The 21979-nt window shown below is 42.0% G+C and overlaps 1 protein-coding gene across 3 annotated transcripts in view; it reads left to right on the top strand.

Moving 5' to 3' along the window:
• LOC124553665 (zinc finger protein 2 homolog) overlaps positions 1–21979 on the top strand; it is a 268284-nt gene that overhangs the window by 83926 nt on the left and 162379 nt on the right. For all 3 annotated transcript variants that reach the window (XM_047127547.1, XM_047127548.1, XM_047127549.1), the window contains one exon: positions 14464–14523. In XM_047127547.1, coding sequence (XP_046983503.1) covers positions 14464–14523 — 60 coding nt within the window. The remainder of the gene's footprint in view (positions 1–14463; positions 14524–21979) is intronic.

The raw sequence follows: 21979 nt of genomic DNA on the forward strand, positions 1-21979 counted from the left end.
CTTAGTGCTTAATATTGCAAAAACTTGCATTATGGAATTTCAAAGAAATAAAAATGACTTACAGGTTCCAGAAATAAAGATCAGGGTACGCACACTGGATGGGGCTCCTTATGTGAAGTGCCATGATATTCAGATGGATAGTGAGGTGGCCCTAGGGCGAATTTAACTACGAGGCGCGACAATAGAGTAATGAGACTTATGTGAAAAAAAAAATGTTGCTTACAGTTTTATTCAAGTTTAGTGTTGTCTCCTTCAAAGAAGTTCCCTTCTGATTGCACACACTTTTTCCAGCGCTTCTGCCATTGATGGTAACATTTCTGGAACTCATCTTCTGTAATATCCTCCATGACCCTCGTCACAGCTTTTTGGACATCTTGTGCTGTTTGAAAATGGTGTCCCTTGACCGCCATTTTGACTCTTGGAAATAGGAAAAAGTTGCATGGAGCAATATCTGGTGAATAAGGTGGATGTGTTAGTACTGAAATTTGTTTTGAGGTTAAAAATTGCCATACTGACCGAGCAGTATGGGATGGCACATTATCGTGATGCAGAATCCAATTATCAGCAATTCTTTGCAGTAATGTTGGTTAACTGTTTGTCCAGAAGGCACTCACTCTTTATGAACAATGCCCTTGGAATCAAAGAAGCATACAAGCATGCATTTCACTTTTGGCTTTGATATGCGAGCGTTTTTTGGTCTGGGTGATCCCTTTGAGCACCACTGCGAACTTTGGTTTTTTGTCTCTGGATCGCACTGAAAAAACCAACTTTCATGGTTCAACAATTCTGGATTGATTTCTGTTTGCTCTAACAGATCGGCTGCCACATTTTTCTGTGTTTCTCGCTGTTGTGGTGTGAGATTTGTGGGGACCATTTTTGCTCAGATCTTTCTCATACCAAGATATTCAGTTATTATTAGGCAAACCATTTCTCGATTGTGTTCAGTTCTTCTGCAATCATTTTCACGGATAATCATATGAGGTCACGCACCCTGGCCAAGTTGACATCGGTCTGTGAGGTTGATGGTCATCCAATGCTGTCTTCATTTTCAACATTCGTTCTGACTTCACTAAACATGCCAACGAAAAACTGGAGCTCTTGATATAACCTCCTCTCCAAAAGCTTTTTGAAGCTTACCGTAAGTTGTCATCGCATTTTCACCCAATTTAAAAAGAAATGGCATACTGTTGCGCAATATTATGTGGTTCCATCTCCGTGACGAGAGACACAAACACATGTTAACTTATTACAGCACAGCTCACGACTGAGCAGTTTCATTGATGTGCCGCTTGGACTAGAAGCAGCTTATAGACCGAGGTCAAAGATGTTGTGCCTACACAAGCCTGCAGGGTTGACACATCTTGCAAAAAAAATCAGTCTCATTACTTTATTGTCGAACCTCGTATTTGCCATCCATAGGTAGAAATAAACTCGTCTGCCCCTCAATTCGACACCAGTATACCACCTAGTAACTCACACCTGTATCTAACTGAATACTGCATCTGTGCTGCTGCTGTTAATAAATAATAATAATAATAATATTACTAATAATAGTTATAATCATAATCATAAGTATGTGCATATTGAATTCATTCCATTAAAGAAAGGCAGAACTGTTGACAGCATGCTTGCTTTATAGAAATTCCATCGGTCAAATCTTTATAGTCTAGTGCGATGTAGCGTAGAATTCGTAGAGAGGATGACAAGACTGTTGACTCAGTCATGTGACATCGATGTCCACAATAATTGTTGAGTCTTTTGAAGAGTGAGAAAGAACGCTAGGCTGAGCAATTTGTTGCAGCGGTTGGCAAAAATATTTGTAGGGCAATCTCCAAATTAGGAAAAAATTCTGGTTTTTGTGCACCACTCTATACAAAGTACTTTGTGTTGTTGCAGTTTTCTAGCACACTTCAATAGTATAGTGTTGTCTTGCCCAGGAAAATTACTTGTGAATGAAAAATTGCTACAAAACTCTTCTAATGATTTTTTTCCTTCCTGCAGTAGGGTATTTGACTGTTTTCTGGAAATTGCCTTAATGATTAATTATGTCACTTTATGATCATAACATGATTTTTTCCTTTTGAATTTCAGTATTCTTTTATAAAAAATAATTAGTATTCTTTTATAAAAAAATTATTTGGGAGCCTGCTAAAATGTTCCATTCATCATGTGATGTCAGTGACTTCACTGCCTAGCTCACTGCTCCTATTGTCCTAATGCTAATTCACAGTGATGTCTTGTTTTGGAATTTACATTTCGGAAGATGGGTTACAGGTGGTGTATTGTACCATACTGTACAAATACAAGGGGGAATCAAATATAAACATGAGTTTATTTTTTATTTAAATTCATTTATTGAAAAACTCAAGGCAGTTATAATTTATTTTTTTACGTAGCCTCATGCTTTGGAAGTGCATTTGTCCCAGCCTGTGGGCAGCGTTTTGATGCCCTCATCATAGAAAGAACTGGGTCATGTCACCAGCCAGTTGCACACAAAGTCTTCCACACTCTCGTTGTCTTCAAATCGTCGCCCTCCTAGAGCTTTTTAAGCTGTCCGAATAAATGGAAATCACAGGGTGATAAGTCTGGGCTGTAAGGAGGGTGATCAAGTGTAGTCCAGTGCATTTTCTGTAGCTTGGAGGCAGTTAGAGCTGCAGCATGGGGTCGCGCATTGTCGTGGAGGAGGATGACCTGTCAAATCGATTGGTCTCATCTTTTGCGGCGATATGGAACTCTCACCTTGATCGACAGTTCGCAGTAGTAAGCAGCATTGATTGTGCGTCACTTGTGCAAAAAATCATTCAGCAAAATGCCTCGCTGATCGAAAAAATGGTTGAAAGAACCTTGCCAGCTGACAGTCGAGTCTTAGCTTTGACTGGTGCTGCCTCCCCTTTCCTCTGCCACTCCTTACTGGCTTGTTTGGATTCTGGAGTGTAGTGGTGAACCCATGTTTCAGCACAGGTGACGATCTGAAAACCTTGCTGTAAGCCCTGACAAACCTCCAAACGTCTCAACTTCAGATTTGCAGTCAAAGGTTTAGGGACCCATCTGGAACACACTTTACAGAACTGTAGGTCATTTGTGATGATTGCTTGACAGCTCCCATAACTGATTCCAACATTATGTGCAATTTCTGATACTCTCGCCCATCAATTGTCATCAATAATGTCTTTAACCGCACGAATGTTTTTGTCTGTAATGCTGGTCCTAGGACGATGATCGTGTTGCTGATTTTCCACCTGTTCCTGTCCTTTCTTGACCTTTTTATGCCAGGCAAACACACATGCCCTTGATAATGTTTTATCACTGAACTGTGCATTCAATTTTTGGCAAATTTCTGCCGCTGTAACTTCTTCACGAGCAAGAAATTTGATAATTATGCACTGCGCTATGGAAGGGTGCACCTGTTGCTCAGACAGTGTGTGCGTTACTGACAAAATAGCGGGAAATATCTAATATCACACTCTCCTCACTTCTAATGGTCCCACCTAAGCACAGCAGAAGTGCGGGGCCAGTCCTACCAACTGATGAGGTTCAGGAACAAAAATCCCACTTATATTTGATCTCCCTTCATACACCTATAAAAACTCCTGAAAAGTTGTTGTTGAGTGTTTCCCAGAATAAGGAAATGTGTAAAATGTGGTTGTGCTATATTGGCACATTGCCGCTTTGTTGACGCCCAAGTTCACTAATTTAATTATAAATGCATTGTACTGTGAAGTTAATGTTAACTTACCTCTGAGATATGCTCTCCCACTGTTACAATGAAGGAAAGTGTCGTTCAACAAAATGAAATACTTACTGAAAATTGTCTTTTTTCCCAACTTCATCTCAATTATTCAGTAGCTTATTTGTTAGAATGGTAGACCGTCAAATTTTATGTATATAATTATGTCTGTAGATCGGTGGTTCAAATCAAACCCGAAAGAACATTGTATCCTATTTGTAAAATGACTTGACAGTCATCTCATGTGAAAACCACAACCAAATCACAATTACAAAACAGAATACTACTGTGTTTTCTTTGCTGTTTATATGCACTTACATTTGCAGTCACTGTTAACGAAAGTCACAGTAAAAATATGTTGTCCAGTTAATGTGACCCCACACTTTTTACTTTATTAGAAAGAATGTTTTTATCTTTGTACTGTCCAGCTAGTATCCTTGTTGTTTAAACTTTTGCAGCTTCATCATCTTACATAAAGGAGAAGTAAGTCTGCCTCAGATGTTATCATTCTTTTACACTCAGAAACATCAAAACGTTTGTGTCACCTGCATGTTGTACATGCTTCATATCTCCCCGCATAACCTCATCGTCCTACACCTTTTTGTACTGTGGGTGTACGGTGATATCTTCACTGCTAGCAATGCTTTCCAAAACAGTGAATTGTTTGTTCACAGAGTAAATACACGTATCCTGTGCAGTCAGTTTCTCAGACTAAGACTAATGTGAAGCTATATTTGATACAGCCCATAATCAAAACAACTGCTACAGTTAGTTCTTGCTAATGCTATTTTCATATTTCATGTAAAACTTTAAAAATATGTGACCCTTACTGGCCACCAAACTCCCCAGACATGAACATTATTGAGCATATCTGGGATGCCTTCCAACGTGCTGTTCAGAAGAGATCTCCATCCTCTCGTACTCGTACAGATTTATGGACAGCCCTGCAGCATTCACTATGTCAGTTCCCTCCACCACTACGTCAGACATTAGTCGAGTCCATACCACGTCGTGTTGCGGCACTTCTGCATGCTCGTGGAAGCCCTACACGATATTAGACAGGTGTACTAGTTTCATTGGCTCTTCAGTATACTGTTGTAAGTTAAGGGAGCGAACAGTACATGAAATGTACACAGCAAGAGGGTTGATTTGCTTAATTCTATCTTGGAGCCTAGAGTAAGTACCAGTCATACTGCTTGAATTGTCAAATGACTGACCCCTTCATAACCAAATATCCAGATCATATTTACTTAATAAGCTTATTAGTGAACCAGTTAATTCTTCTGATCTTCACTCTGAATTTGCGACAAAACAGATAAATCGTTCAACAGGAAATCCATCTGTTCATAAATACCTTATAACAAAAGGCAGCTTACCCATATGTATAATATCAGGGGTGGAGTGTAATTTGGTTTTAAAATATTTAGATTCTTTCACTTCATGTACCATACACTCCACGACCTTTTCTGGCAGATCTGATACAAACTCTTGATGTCTGCAGGGAAATATCTGATGTTTTCCCTTTTCCTCTGTTTCCACAGAGTGCTAGAAAAGGATCAAAGCTTGCTATTAGCTGTAGTTTTCCGGATGTGTTCACCCAAACCCATAGTTGTGACACCTGTCTTGTATGGAAAGGTTTTTGGCTACAGCAACAATCTGTATTGACATTTCCCTCCAATATTTTGCTTTTATCTATTCTCCTTGTGATTTGTCCTCTAGCTTTTAAAGTTAACCAAAATTACCTATGTTCAGCTGAATTTTCATGGGAGTTAATCAGGATTGACCATTTTTCCAGTCATTAAATCCCTCACGAGGTTTTGCAAACTGTAATGTTCCATTAAACGATAAACATGGGACACAGAATACGCTGCTTTTTATTGTTTCTTGCCATTCTTGTTTCAAGACTTGTGAAAAAATGTAATGGCTCATGAGCCACCCCTTGAAATCCACTGGCCCTTAAAATCTGCTGCCTTAAGCAACCGCCTATTTTGCCTACTCTGCCTTCTTTATACTCGCCTGCAGTTGATCCTGGTCTGTGGCATAATCTTGTGGGTCATTGCGACTAAGATGGAATAAGTGTTCATTCTACAAAAGTGTGCATCAAGAATATTGCTTAAAGTTGACAACTAGAAATCTTGCAGAGCCCCCATCGGCGACCTAGGGATTCTTACATTTACATGCCAGTACATTTACTCCTTAGTGGTATTTGTGGTTAATAGCAAGCATGGATTTAGGATGAACTCAGCAATTCACAACCACAACACTAGAAGTAGAAATAATTTCCATACAGACTATGAGTCACTGTGTAAGCTTCATGGAGTCTTATATTCTGGGGTAAAAATTTATAACAGGCTGCCATTGGACATCAGGTGAGAAACTGAACATCCCCACGTATTCAGAAACAAAGTAAAAATGGTTCAAATCGCTCTAAGCACTATGGGACTCAACATCAGTCCCCTAGACTTATAACTACTTAAACCTAACTAAACTAAGGACATCACACACATCCATGCCCGAAGCAGGATTCGAACAAAGTAAAAGAGTACCTAGTTAGCAACTCCCACAATTTACAGAAAACTGAGACTAGGGAATGTTAATTCTGTGTATCTCTACTATTTATGTCAGATAGATCTTGACTTTCCCAATATACAGACACTGACTGGGGTATGTGTAAAGTTGAAGTGCTTTGTTCGAAGTGTTAGGTAATAACAGCAGCTGAGCAGCATAGGAGAAAGAGCAGTAGCCTTTTTCAAGGCAGCTGTTTTTCCCCTGACATGAAGCAATATATAAGTAATTAATATACTGGTAATCATCAGTTTGTGATACTCATAATTTGTTGTCAGTACAGTTTACAGATGTAGATAGCAGTCATTGGTTCTGGGTGTTAATGTACGAGGGGTGATCAAAAAGTTTTTGATCATTGCTATAGCGCATATCCAACACAGCACAACTTCAATGTGGGAGTATAAGCATTGACATAAAAGCAATGCTTTCGTGTGGCATTTATGTCTCCATGACGAGCTTGCAGTAGATGCGAAAACACGAACTGTAGTGACATTATTACCAAATGCGTCCAAGCAGGACCAATGTACTGTTATTCCTTTCTCAGTTGCCAAAGGACAGACACCCGTAAACATCCACCAGACAATAAAGAATCGGCGTGGGGCAGCACGTCTGTTGAAAAACACAGCAGTGGTATGGTCTGTGACAAGGGATGCTTCTGCTTCGTATTAATCCACTTCCCCATATCACAAATGTCGTAACGCAGAAGTTATGTCAACTGAGCCGGCCGGTGTGGCCGTGCGGTCTAGGCGCTTCAGTCCGGAACCGCGAGACTGCCACGGTCGCAGGTTGGAATCCTGCCTCGGGCATGTATGTGTGTGCTGTCCTTAGGTTAGTCAGGTTTAAGCAGTTCTAAGTTCTAGGGGACTGATGACCTCAGATGTTAAGTGCCATAGTGCTCAGAGCCATTTGAACCATTTTTGCCAACTGAAGTTGGAGACACTCGGGCACCCAGCCTATAGTTCTGATCTTTTCCCATGAGATCATAACAAGGTCGTTGGTTCGTGTCAGAAGAGGATGTGCAGCAGGCAGTTACAGACTTTTTTAGTCAGCAGGACTCAGTGTATTACCAAAGGGTATCTTCAGTCTGGTGCATCAGTGGTGTGATTGCCCTCAATGCGCGTGGCGATTTAACCTGATTGTCTTGCAGATTATGGGCTGTGCGACCTGTGAATTAGAACTTTTTAATTGTATCCAGAATGAGATTTTCACTCTGCAGCGGAGTGTGCCCGCGAAAGGCAAAGGTCCCGAGTTCGAGTCTCGGTCGGGCACACAGTTTTAATCTGCCAGGAAGTTTTTTAATTGTACTTTGTATAACTTGACTTGTCTCACACCTCTAAAGGTTCTCCTCCTACATCTACATCTACAAACATACTCCACAAGCCAATATACGGGGTGTGGCAGAGGGTATCCTGTGCTGCTGCTACTACTACTACTACTACTACTACTACAACTAGTTATTTTCTTTGCTGTTCTACTTGCAGATACTGTGAAGGAAAAACAACTGTCTATATGCCTCTGTATTAGCCCTAATTTCTCTTATCTTCATGGTCCTTATGGCCGGCTGCTGTGGCCTAGTGGTTATAGGCTCTTCAGTCCGGAACCACACAACTGCTACGGTCACAGGTTCGAATCCTGCCTCGGGCATGGATGAGTGTGATGTCCTTAGGTTAGATAGGTTTAAGTACTTCTAAGTTCTAGGGGAGTGATGACCTCAGATGTTAAGTCCCGTAGTGCTCAGAGCCATGGTCCTTATGCGAAATATACATTGGCGGCAGTAGGATTGTTCTGCAGTCAACTTCAAATGCTGGTTCTCTAAATTTTCTGAGTAGTGTTCCTCAAAAAGAACATCGCCTTCCCTCCAGGGATTCCGCTTTGGGTTCCTGGAGCACCTCCTTAATACTTGCATATTGTTTGAACCTATCGGTAACAAATCTAGCAGGCCGCCTGTGAATGGCTTCAATGGCTTCTTTTAACTCACCCTGTCGTGGATCCCAAACACTGGAACAGTGCTCAAGAATGGATCGTACTAGTGTTCTGTACTCTTGTCTCCTTCCATATGAACCACATGTTCCTAAAATCCTCCCAATAAACTAGAGCTATCCATTTGCTTTCCCTGCTAGAGTCCTTACATGCTCATTTTATTTCATATCACGTTGCAACATTATGCCTAGATACTGAATCGACATGATTGTGCGACACTCCTTATGCCGTATTTGAGCATTAAGCAATGTGATTCCTATTTATCTGCATTAGCAATCCTTTTTTTTTTCCCCATTGTAACAAGCTGACATTCATCACACCCTATAAAAATTCTAACCAAGTCATCTTATATTCTCCTGCTGTCATTCAGTGATGAACTGTCTGGTACACCTTTTGTCATCAGGAAACATTTCATTTATGTATGTAGAGATTAAGGACAGTCCTACTATCCTTCCCTGGAGCATTCCTGACAACACTCATGTGTCTGATGAACACTCGCTGTGAATTATCATACTGCGTCTGTTACTTCAGAAGTCTTTGAGCTATTCATTTATCTGACAAACCTATTCTGTGTCTTTGTACCTTCAATGACAGCCCGTACTGGGGCACTGTGTCAGGTTCTTTTCAGAAATCAAGAAGTATTGACTTATGTAACATGATGTGCATGTGAATGAATGAATAAATTACAAATGAATGTTTACTTATGAGTTTTCTGTCAATGGCCACACCCTCAATTTTAAAAAGACACAACATATTCAGTTCTGCACATCTAGGGTAACACATGTTGAGGAAGTAATAAATAGAGTGAAAATCTCAAAATTCTCAGGCATCCATATTAATGAGAATTTAAACTGGAGAAATCACATTTTGGAACTCCTAAAACACCTTAGTTTAGCCACATGAATCAGTGCAAATCTTCTTATTGTGCAAATGAACCATGGCCATGAAACAATCTAATTAACTGTGTGAAATTTCTTGATGTCTTTATTACACTGAAGAGCCAAAGAAACTGATACACCTGTCTAATATCCTGTAGGGCCCCCACGAGCAAACAGAAGTGCCGCAACATGACATGGCACGGACTTGACTAATGTCTGAAGTAATGTATCCTGCAGGGCTGTATGTAAATCCATAAGAGTGCAAGGGGATTGCGATCTCTTCTGAACAGCACATTGCAAGGCAACCCAGATACACTCAATAATGTTTATGTCTGGGGAGTTTGGTGACCAGTGTAAGTGTTTAAACTCAGACTAGAGTTTCTGGAGCCAGTCTGCAGCAATTCTGGACGTGTGGAATGTCGCATTGTCCTACTGGAATTGCCCAATTCCAATGGAATGCACAGTGGACATGAACAGATGCAGGAGGTCAGACGGAATGCTTATGTATGAGAGTGAGTCAAATGAAAACCTTAAATATTTTTTAAAATATTATTTACTGTGCATAAGTGGTACAAAGCTGTATCACTTTTCAACATAATCTCCCCCACGCTCAATGCAAGTCCTCCAGCGCTTACAAAGTGCATAAATTCGTTTGGAAAAAATTCTTTTGGTAGTCCACGTGACCACTCATGTACTGCGTGGCGTACCTCTTCATCAGAACGGAACTTCTTTCCTCCCATTGCGTCTTTGAGTGGTCCAAACATATGGAAATCACTTGCGGCAAGGTCTGGTGGGTGTGGTGGATGAAGAAGACACTCAAAATACAGGTCTGTGATTGTTGCAACTGTTGTATGGGCAGTGTGGGGCCTTGCATTTTCATATTGTAAAAGGACACCTGCTGACAGCAATCCACGTCGCTTTGATTTGATTGCAGGCCGTAGATGAATTTTTAGGACATCTGTGTATGATGCACTGGTGACAGTGGTCCCTCTAGGCATGTAATGCTCCAAAATGACGCCTTTTTCGTCCCAAAAGAGAGTCAGCATAACCTTCCCTGCTGATGATTCTGTTCGAAACTTCTTTGGTTTTGCTGTTGAGGAATGGAGCCATTCCTTGCTCGCTCTCTTCGTTTCCTGTTGATGGAAGTGAACCCAGGTTTCGTCCCCAGTAACGATTCTTGCGAGGAAGCCATCACCTTCTCGTTCAAAGCGCCGAAGAAGTTCTTCACAAGCATCAACACGTCGTTCTCTCATTTCAAGAGTCAGCTGCTGTGGCACCCATCTTGCAGACACTTTGTGAAGCTGGAGCACATCATGCACAATTTGGTGTGCTGACCCATGACTAATCTGTAAACATGCTGCAGTGTCATTCAGTGTCACTCGGCGGTTTTCCTTCGCCATGGCTTCAACTGCTGCAATGTTCTGTGGAGTCACAACTCGTTGTGCCTGACCTGGACGAGGAGCATCTTCCACTGAAGTCACACCATTTGCGAACTTCCTACTCCATTCGTAGACTTGCTGCCGTGAAAAACATGCCCCACCGTACTGAACCTTCATTCGTCGATGAATTTCAATAGGTTTTACACCTTCACTATGCAAAATCCGAATAACAGAACGCTGTTCTTCCGTGGTGCAAGTCGCAAGTGGGAGCGGCCATCTTTATACTGATACTGCGACGGTATGTGTGCGTCTGCACTATGCTGTCACCTACAGGCCATTCTGCACGCTGCTTGTAGCACAATTACCAACTTACAGAATGACAACGCGAAATTTCGATTTGTTATTACAAATTTAAGGTTTTAATTTGACTCACCCTCGTACATGTCACCAGTCAGAGTCGTGGCTAGACACATCACGGGTCCCATATCACTCCAACTGCACATGCCCCACACCATTACAGAGCCTCCACCAGCTTGAACAGTCTCCTGCTCACATTCTTGATCTACGGATTCATGACATTGTCTATGTAACTATGCAAATCCATCCGCTTGATACAATTTGAAATGAGATTCGTCCGACTAGGCAACATGTTTCCAGTCAGCAACTGTCCAATATCGGTGTTGACAGTACCAGGTGGCGCATAAAGCTTTGTGTCATGCAGTAATCGGAGATGTTTCGTTGAATGGTTCACATGCTGACACTTGTTGATGGCGCAGCATTGAAACCAGCAGCAATTTACGGAAGGGTTGCACTTCTGTCACGTTGAATGATTTTCTTCAGTCGTCGTTGGTCCCATTCCTGGAAGATCTTTTTCCGGCCGCAGCAGTGTCGGAGATTTGATGTTTTACCCGATTCCTAATATTCACGGTACACTGGTGTAATGGTTGTATATAAAAATCTCCACTTCATCGCTACTTTGGAGATGCTGTGTCCCATTGCTTATGCGCCGACTATAACACCACGTTCAAATTCACTTAAATCTTGATAATCTGCCGTTGTAGCAGCAGCCGATGTAACAACTGCGCCAGGCACTTGTGGTCTTACATAGGCGTTGCCGACCACAGTGCCGTATTCTGCCTGTTTACGTATTCCTGTATTTGAATACGCATGCCTATACCAGTTTCTTTGGCTGTTCAGTGTATTATGTAGCACCTCCGTTACCATCTAAATGTCACTTATCTTGTGATGGTTGTCTCGTTGTCTAAGGTGGTGGTTCCTGTTTATGCTTTCCAATTAATAAGTTCAAGTTTTTTTGTTCCAGTAAAAGCTGCTGGAATATTGTTGCCTTTTTAACGTATCAGTATCTGTTCATTCATTCTTGACAGTTTCTACACCACACCTTTTTAAATAAATGCATTGTGCAATATTTCAGCACAACACAAAGAACATGATAGTTACATTGACCAATCTTGACAATAACTGAAACTATTATGATGTGTTTGGTGCCTAAAATTTATATATGTATTATGTACCTAGCACTGAAAGACCTGAGTCGAAACAAGGCCCCGGGAGTAGACAACATTCCATTAGAACTACTGGCAGCCTTGGGAGAGCCGGTCCTAACAAAACTCTACCATCTAGTGAGCAAGATGTACGAGACAGCCGAAATACCCTCAGACTTCAAGAACAATATAATAATTCCAATCCCAAAGAAAGCTGGTGTTGTCATGTGAAAATTACCGAAGTATCAGTTTAATAAGCCACAGCTGCAAAATACTAACACGAATTATTTACAGACGAATGGAAATACTGATAGAAGCCGACCTCGGGGAAGATCAGTTTGGATTCCATAGAAATACTGGAACACGTGAGGCAATACTGACCTTACGACTTATCTTAGAAGAAAGATTAAGAAAAGGCAAACCTACGTTTCTAGCATTTGTAGACTCAGAGAAAGCTTTTAACGGTGTTGACTGGAATACTCTCTTTCAAATTCTGAAGGTGGCAGGGGTAAAATACAGGGAGCGAAAGGCTATTTACAATTTGTACAGAGACCAGATGGCAGTTATTAGAGTCGAGGGACATGAAAGGGAAGCAGTGGTTGGGAAGGGAGTGAGACAGGGTTGCAGCCTGTCCCAGATGTTATTTAATCTGTATATTGAGCAAGCAGTAAAGGAAAGAAAAGAAAAGTTCGGAGTAGGCATTAAAATCCATGGGGAAGAAATAAAAACTTTGAGGTTCGCCGATGACATTGTAATTCTGTCAGAGACAGCAAAGAACTTGGAAGAGCAGTTGAACGGAATGGACAGTGTCTTGAAAGGAGGATATAAGATGAACATCAGCAAAAACAAAACGAGGATAATGAAACGTAGTCGAATTAAGTCGGGTGACACTGAGGGAATTAGATTAGGAAATGAGACACGTAAAGTAGTAAAGGAGTTTTGCTATTTGGGGAGCAAAATAACTGATGATGGGCGAAGTAGAGAGGATATAAAATGTAGACTGGCAATGGCAAGGAAAGCGTTTCTGAAGAAGAGAAATTTGTTAACATCGAGTATAGATTTAAGTGTCAGGAAGTAGTTTCTGAAAGTATTTGTGTGGAGTGTAGCCATATGGAAGTGAAACATGGACGATAAATAGTTTAGACAACAAGAGAATAGAAGCTTTCGAAATGTGGTGCTACAGAAGAATGTTGAAGATTAGGTGGGTAGATCACATAAGTAAAGAGGAAGTATTGAATAGGATTGGGGAGAAGAGAAGTTTGTGGCACAACTTGACTAGAAGAAGGGATCGGTTGGTAGGACATGTTCTGAGGCATCGAGGGATCACCAATTTAGTATTGGAGGGCAGCGTGGAGGGTAAAAATCGTAGAGGGAGACCAAGAGGTGAGTACACTAAGCAGATTCAGAAGGATGTAGGTTGCAGTAGGTACTGGGAGATGAAGAAGCTTGCACAGGATAGAGTAGCATGGAGAGCTGCATCAAACCAGTCTCAGGACTGAAGACTACAACAATAACAACAAGAACATTATGTACTTAGCTGCTAGGTCCTTCCAGAACTGTATATAGTTCAAATGAGTTTCATTATGATTGTCTTAATTGGATTTACTTGTCAAGTATAATTTACATAATGTTTCTTAAAAATAATTATTTATACTGTATGAAGATTTATGTGCCTAATAATTAATAATGTAGGGTGCAAGTTCTGACAGTATAAAAACTTATGAGATTCCTGTCAGTGTACAGCTGTACCGTTATTTTTAGTATTTAAAACAGCTGTTACATGCACATGACAGATATGATGAACAAGAAGCAATCGTAAACAGTAGTCTGCTAATGTTTCGGCTCATTTAAATGGCGGCAGGCCCCGCCCACTGTGGCTTGAAAACGATGTACAGCATCAAGTCTGTAAGGCCATCTCCCTTCTCTTTTTACCGCCATGTTTGTAACGAGCCTCGTCACAGAGGTAACATTAGTTCCCCTCAGATCACTGAAGTTCAGCGCTGTCAGGCTTGGCTAGCACTTGGACGGGTCACCGTCCAGGTCTGCGAGTGCTGTTGGCAAACCGCCAGCCATTCTGAGCCCAGTTGAGGAGCTACCTGAGTGAGAAGTAGTGGCATCGGTCAGGAAAACTGACAACAGCCGGGAGAACAGTGTGCTGACCACATGCCCCTCTGCATCCACATCAGGTGAGAGTGACACAGCGGCCAGTCGGTACCATTGGGCCTCAAGCCCTGTTCGGGCGGTGTTTGTGTTTTATGGTCGTAACAAATGGTACTTAAGTTATTCAAATTCCCATTTTGGAATCTACCCACACCACTCGCAGCCTGTGGGTCATTTGGGTGGAAAGTGCAAAGCTCAACAATCGCCAACGCAGCGCTCATTAATAAGGATGTAAACAAAGAGCTAACTGGTGTTCTTTTCTGATTTTTCAGATTTTTCTCCCCGAGAGTGTGGGTATGAAAACAGAAGAAGAATCCCCCAAAGATGAGGAGGTAAGTACTGCATAGTCCGTCTCTCTAACTGTGTGTGAAAGTGTGGGTCAGTTGTGATTCTCCTTGCAACATTTATACAGTGATACAGCACTCTTCGTTAGTTTAACGTTTCCCTTTTTGCAAATAGCTGCAGTGGCTTCTCTGACTAACTGAGCCAGCTATAGACCTATATTGCCGATACAGTCTCTTGTAGAATTTCGGGACACATTTGATACTCACCTGTTGTGACGTGTCTGGAGACCAAAAATCTCCCCTACAGGAATGGACAGGTGTTCCACAAACAGCGATCGCTTAGAAGACCCAGAAAGCAGCAGCCACCAGCGCCCAGGTTGGTGCCACGGAAGGCATTCGATACACTTCTGCGTGGCCACCTAATGAACAGAAGACGAGCCTACAGAATATCAGACCAGATATGTGATTTGATTGAAGAGATCCTAGCAAACACATGACAGCATACCATTCTGAGTGAACAGAATCTTCAGATGTAAATGTAACTTCGGGCATGGACCAAGAGAATGTTATAGGAGAAGTACTACGTATCACAGTATATACATGGTAGATCACCTGAAACTTGCACCGCAAGTATGGCGGAAACGGAAAGTGCTGTAGGTGTGTGGTTTTCACAGAATGGACTGTTAGTCAGGGGCTCGTGTTGTAGCCAATCAACAGATTGTAATAATACTTAGAAAGTGTATTTTTTCGTGCAGAAGTACACTTTTTAAGTGGAACAATGTCTATTGATATTAACTGACCAACGTGGGGTAAATTAGAAAGTCATGGTGTTTGTTGCAGGGTTCTAGAGTGTCTCGTTTACGAGATATGATTTTTTTTTGAAAAGTTTCCACACCAACACTTGTTTGTGCCATTCATCCTGTGTAGTTGCTAGGTACGATGTTGGTATGTATAGAAGGGAGAACCGATAGAGGTACTCAAAGTACCCTCCGCCACACACCGTCAGGTGGCTTGCGGATTATGGATGTAGATGTTTGCATGCAGTGTGCATGTGTGTTCCGTGACTTGCTAGTCAGTTAGTGTGTGGTAGGCCAACTCTTGTTCAGTGATGAAGCCACATTTATCAATCTTGGCCAGGTAAACCGCCGAAACGTGCACTAATGGTCTATTGAAAATACCTGTTGATTTCGTCAGCGTCCATGAAGCGTAAATGTGTGGTGTGGGGTAGTGGACCATCAGCTCAAAAGATCAGTGTTTCATAGATGGAACACTGAAAGTACACAATTGTCGTGGCCTCCTAATGGATGCTGGAAGACAATCCTCTGCATACTACGAGGATCGTGTACTACCAACATGATGGCTGTCCAGCCCTTAGTGCACAAAGTATTGCAGCATTCTTCATTAATTGTTTCCAAATCATTGGACTGGACACAGAGGATGTGTACCATGGCCGGCCCGTTCCCTGCGTTTGACGCTTGCAGACTTTTTTCTGTGGGGAAGCTGAAAGACGCTCTCTGCAAGAGTATGATACGCAACGACGTGTTACTGAAGCCTGCTCGGACATTGTAGTGTAACGACGTATAGATTTGTTTAAATGATTTTCATTTGACATATGACCATGTGTAGACTTCGTCACCTACGTCAGTTACAACCCACTTCAAAATTATTTATATTCTTTCTAAATTGTCTCAGAATGGTTCTTGAACGAAACTGTAAAACATCATTTGAGTCGTATGCACAGAATTTCGTCACTCGGGCCAATTGGTTTGCGTAAACTTTTTTCAATTTTTAGATTTCGTTTGTTTCTCCTCAGAAATTATATTGATACACGTTATCTGATTTAATCGATATTAGGACCACATTGAATAAACTTTTTGAGATTCAAAGTCGCGATGAACGCTGTCAAAATTCAATAATCTTGTCAAATATGTTATTAATTCCTTCACATAATTCTTCATAAATAAATCCTCGGAACACGTATTTCAACTTTAATAGCATCCACTAGTTTATTATCTTCCTACATACAGACGTGAACCTGAGCCTTGACGAGACAAAACTAACATTTTCAATAAGATTAAACTTTCTATGATATCATCGTTGTACAAAACATTACAAATTCTCGATTATTTGGTTTTTAGAAGCACGACGCAACAACTCGGTTTCAGGATCTTCTGTTGCTCTTTGGCTGTCGACCCGCGACGTATAGTGGTCAGCAATTTTCTCTCTGGTCCCGGCAGCGAAGATGCTGTCTCCGTTCGTTGCGCCGCCCTCTCCGTACATGAAACATAAAAAATAAATACAAAACTTTAGACAATTCACAACCATTACAAATATTACAAAAATACATAAACAAAACCAAATTAAACTTATATTCACCTGCAAACTGGGCTGACACTGGTGGATGGGTGACGCTTCAATTTCGTCCCACTACAACATCTCCATTGAAATGCTAGCATATGTACAGAAGTCGTTTCATACCAGACTGGAAGCACGTATTGTCCCTGCCAGTGGATCAATTTGAACACAACCTGTGACGGACAGTTGTCTTGTTTCTGGTCAGAATCCACATAACTAGTGGATGCACTTGTGTTTTTTAGTGGTGGCTGGCACAGGTATTGTACAAGTCTTGTTGTGGAAAGTTTTCAAAATATAATATCTCATAAACAGGTAGCGCTAGAATCTTGCAACAAACACCACTGACATTCTAGGAGGGTAATCCCAAAAGTAAGGTCTCCTATTTTTTTTTGTATAAGTACATAGACCTGTTTATTTCTTCAATGGTTGACATCAGTATACAGCTTGAACATTTAGCTATTTTTCGACATAATCACCATTTCTGTCGATGCATTTTTGTAGACGCTGAGGCAGTTTTTGTATGCCCATGTCGTACCAGCTCTACGCCATACTGTTCAGAAAGTTATGAACCCCTTCTTTCACTTCGTCGTCGGAGCTGAATCGCTTTCCGGCCAAATGTTCTTTTAACCTAGGGAACAGGTGACAGTGACTGGGCCCCAAGTCAGGACTATAGGGTGGGTGGGTGATTGTGTTCCACTGGAACTGTTGCAGGAGAGCAAAGGTTTGCCGAGCGATGTGTGGGCGAGCGTTGTCGTGGAGAATGTGTACGCCCTTGCTCAACATTCTTCTTCTCCGGTTCTGAATTGCCCGTTTGAGTTTTTTCAGAGTCTCACAGTAACTGTCAGCGTTAATTGTGGTCCCAGTGGGCATAAAGTCGACCAACAATACCCCTTTCTGATCCCAAAAAACGGTTGCCATGGCTTTACCGGCAGATTGCGTTTGTTCGAATTTCCGCGGCTTTGGAAGAAGAATACCGCCACTGGCGTGATTGTTGCTTGGTCACAGGTGTAAAGTGGAATGCCCAGGGTTTCGTCACCCGCGACAACTGAGTCCTGAAAGTTGTCCTGTTCAGCTGCAAGGCGGTGAAGAAATGCGCGGGAAGCATCGACTCGTTGCCGCATGTGGTCCTCAGTCAGCATGCGTGGCACCCATCTTGCGCACGCCTTCCGCTAGTTCAATGGTTCCGTTAAAATTCTGAGCGGTGCTTCGGGAAACCTCAGGAACCAACGTGCAGAGACCATCCAGTGTGATCCGCCGATCTTCACGCATGCTGTGCTCAACCTTCAACACGGTCTCTTCAGAAATTGACGGTCTCCCGCTCCTTTGTTCGTCGTGAATTTCGGTCCGACCAGCTGCAAACTCTCTACACCACTTACGAACATTTTTAACATCTATGCACGACTCACCGTGCATGTCCGTCAATGGATTTCAGTCGGCGCAGTGCCCTTTGAGTTCAAAAACCGAATAACTGCGCGCAATTGGCACATGGCGTGTAACATCCAACAGGAACACCAATGTCAATGGCTGCCAAGCCAAGACTGAGCGCCTCAGCGCAGCGTGCGCATGTTTACACACAGCGCGTGAAGCACTCTTCATAACAGTGCGCCGCGTGGGATTAGCCGAGCGGTCTAAGGCGCTGCAGTCACGGACTGTGCGGCTGGTCCCGGCGGAGGTTCGAGTCCTCCCTCGGACATGGGGGGGTGTGTTTGTCCTTAGGATAATTTAGGTTAAGTAGTGTGTAAGCTTAGGGACTGATGACCTTAGCAGTTAAGTCCCATAAGATTTCACACACATTTTCATAACAGTGTGACCAACTGTCACACAAGCAGAGTTCTGTACTTATAAAAAAATAGGAGACGTTACTTTTGGGATTACCCTCGTAATTTACCTTACTTTTAGTTGTTAATGTCAATAGGCGTTATTAGATTAAAAAAGTGTATGTTTACACAAGAAATACACTTTCCAAGTATTATTACAATCCTTTGATTGACTAACAATATGACCCCCAGACTTCCAATCCATTGTGTGAAAAACCACACGTCAATAGCAATATTTGCGATGCAAATTTTACGTGATTTACCCTGTATAAATGAGGTAGTCGGTAATGGCAGAAATTCCTGGGGTTTGTCGCGGATGAAGCTGCTGTTTACAGAGAAGTCACCTTGCTAGAAAATTGTAGCAGAATACAGGCGGACCTGCAGAGGATCGACACTTAATGCAGGGAGTGGCCAGCGACGCACAACATAATCAAATGTAACATATTGTGCGGAAATAGTAATAAAGATCATTATTGTATGATTACACTATCAGTGGAAGTATTCATGTGTTTAAAATACCTATGAGTATACGTAGAGAGTGATTTAAAATTGGATGACAACTTAAAATTAAATGCAAATAGAGCAGAGGAAATCCTTGAGCATGAGGTTGCAAGTGCAATATTTGGTAAGACCCATTTGAAAGTGTTGTTTTACCAATTACGACAGCAAAAATGTCTCACCACGCGCATCTGGAGTGCGACAGAAAATGAGTGTCCGAGAGGTGCCACGATTAACCATCTATGGGATGTATGTGTTACACTTCACAAAATGGACATCGTCGACATTCGAGAAATGTTGAAAACAAACCATTTGACTTGCACCATGAATGCCGAATGAGAAATGGTGCGACACAGTGATTACAAAGATTCGCGCCTGCCGCGGTGACCGAGCGGTTCTAGGCGCTTCAGTCCGGAACCGCGCGACTGCTACGGTCGCAGGTTCGAATCCTGCCTCGGGCATGGATGTGTGTGATGTCCTTAGGTTAGTTAGGTTTAAGTAGTTCTAAGTTCTAGGGGACTGATGACCTCAGATGTTAACTCCCATAGTGCTCAGAGCGATTTGAACCATTTTTGAACAAAGATTGGCACCGCGAGGATCGAACATGAAATCCTTGCGAGTTACAAACAGTGCAGGACGTTCAGCTAGTTAACTACTCATAAAGAACTCATACAGAATAATATTGGTGTAATGGGATGGTGAGAACTGATGGAATGTGATGGCGTGCAGCCGAATGGGAAACAGTCTGTCATGGAGCTTAACATCCAGAGGCTGAGTTCGTCCAGTGGCTCCATAAGGGATGAATTGCAATGTGACGCACTTTTGAGGAGAGATACTTTGTTCTAAAGGAGTACAATTTTTATACACAGGCTAGGACTCAAGCAAAAGCAAGTTATTTTGACCAGCTGTTGGCCAAAAGCAGTGCCCATACCATTGTTGTAGTTCTCTTACGCACATATTCCCACTCTGTCTTGCGAGGACACAAATATTAGGTCTACAACTTTGCTTCCGCCGTTTTGCAATAGACGGCAGTAGCGGCAAGTGGGGTTCGGGTGGATGGCCATAGGTGTAATACAATAAGCTTACGCATCTGTAAAAATAATGCCATAAAAATATTAGTCGATTTGTGATTGCATCATAAGGTTATTCTCGATTAAGTACGTCAACTTAGGTACCCATTTCTCACCGTTCGTGGGAAGTTTTAATTTTCTGTTTTAACATGAAGAAATCTACGGCTGTGGCTCTTAAAATGCTGGGTAAGTCCAATGGCGAGGGAACTATTAGTGGAAGAACGTGCAGAGATTGTTTTCAACGCCTTAAGAACGGTGATTTTGATGTCGAAGACCGGCATAGCGGCGAAGACAGAGCGTTTTCGTAGCTACTGAAACAGACGAAGACAGTCACACATCATTATCGAAAGCTGTTGATGCGTTCGAGCCCACCACTGAAACACAAACGGCCAAAATAAAGCGATAGGCACGTAAAGGTAATTTTGCAGCAGGTCAGTGCTCGACCTCATGTCGCAAAACCCGTCAAAATATACATGGAAAAGTTGAAATCAGAAGTCCTATTCCTCCCGCCGCATTCTCCATACGTTTCTCTCTCTGACTACCACCTCCTTCGATCAGTGGCAAACAGTCTGGCTGACCGGCACTTCCGATCATATGAACAAGTGCAAAATTGAATCTGCTCGTGGATCCTCACAAAAGACGCCCAGTTCTTCCGCCACGGGATTCATATGCTATCCGAAAGTTGGGAGAATGTGGTGACCAGCGATGGGCAATACTATGAGTCGTAATTTTTTTGTAAGTTTTTCACAATAAAGCCCCGAACTTCGAGAAAAAACGACGGAAGCGAAGTTGTAGACCTAGTATTCCTTACTGCTCTTGCATGATCGCGCACACGAGGAAGATTCATAGGGGGCAGAGCACCTCCAACTTCCCGCAGTGCAATGAACAACTTTCTATTCAATTTACCATCCAGATTAACAGTCGGAATAACTGTATGTGAATGCGTTAAGGCATTGATGTTTGATGACCTTTATACAACTCTCTTGGTACCTCTAATTTCCAGGGTTCCCTTCATATGCATTTCATATGCAACGGAGATGAAAACCAATTCCTCATTGAATGAGGGGATAAGTTTGTTTACCCAGTCTATAAATTTTCGGACCGATTCCCCAGTTTGCTGTGGATCGTCAACTTGACACTTTGTTTGAAATTTCGTTGTCTTAGCAAAACAAACTGCAAAACGATTTAGAAAAGATATCTGAATCGTGTGAAAGTTGGCAGTTGACCCTAAATAATGAAAAGTGTGAAGTCATCCACACGAGTGCTAATAGGAATCTGTTAAACTTCGGTTACACGATAAATCAGTCTAATCTGAAAGGCGTAAATTCAACTAAATACCTAAGTATTACAATTACGAACAACTTAAATTGGAAGGAACACGGAGAAAATGTTGTTGCGAAGGCTAATGAAAGACTACGTTTCATTGGCAGGACACTTAGAACATGTAACAGACTTACTAAGTAGACTGCCTACACTACGTTTGTCCGTCCTCTTTTAGAATACTGCTGCGCGGTGTGTTATCCTCATCAGATAGGACTGACGGAGTACATTGAAAAAGTTCAGAGAAAGGCAGCACGTTTTGTATCATCGCGAAATATGGGAGAGAGTGTCACAGAAATGATACAGGATTTGGGCTGGACATCATTAAAAGAAGGGCGTTTTTCGTTGCGACGGAATCTTCTCACGAAATTCGAGTCACCAACTTTCTCCTCCGAATGCGAAAATATTTTGTTGACGCCGACCTACATAGGGAGGAATAATCAC

This window comes from Schistocerca americana, chromosome 11 (genome assembly GCF_021461395.2).
Source record: "Schistocerca americana isolate TAMUIC-IGC-003095 chromosome 11, iqSchAmer2.1, whole genome shotgun sequence".
Classification (NCBI taxonomy): domain Eukaryota; kingdom Metazoa; phylum Arthropoda; class Insecta; order Orthoptera; family Acrididae; genus Schistocerca; species Schistocerca americana.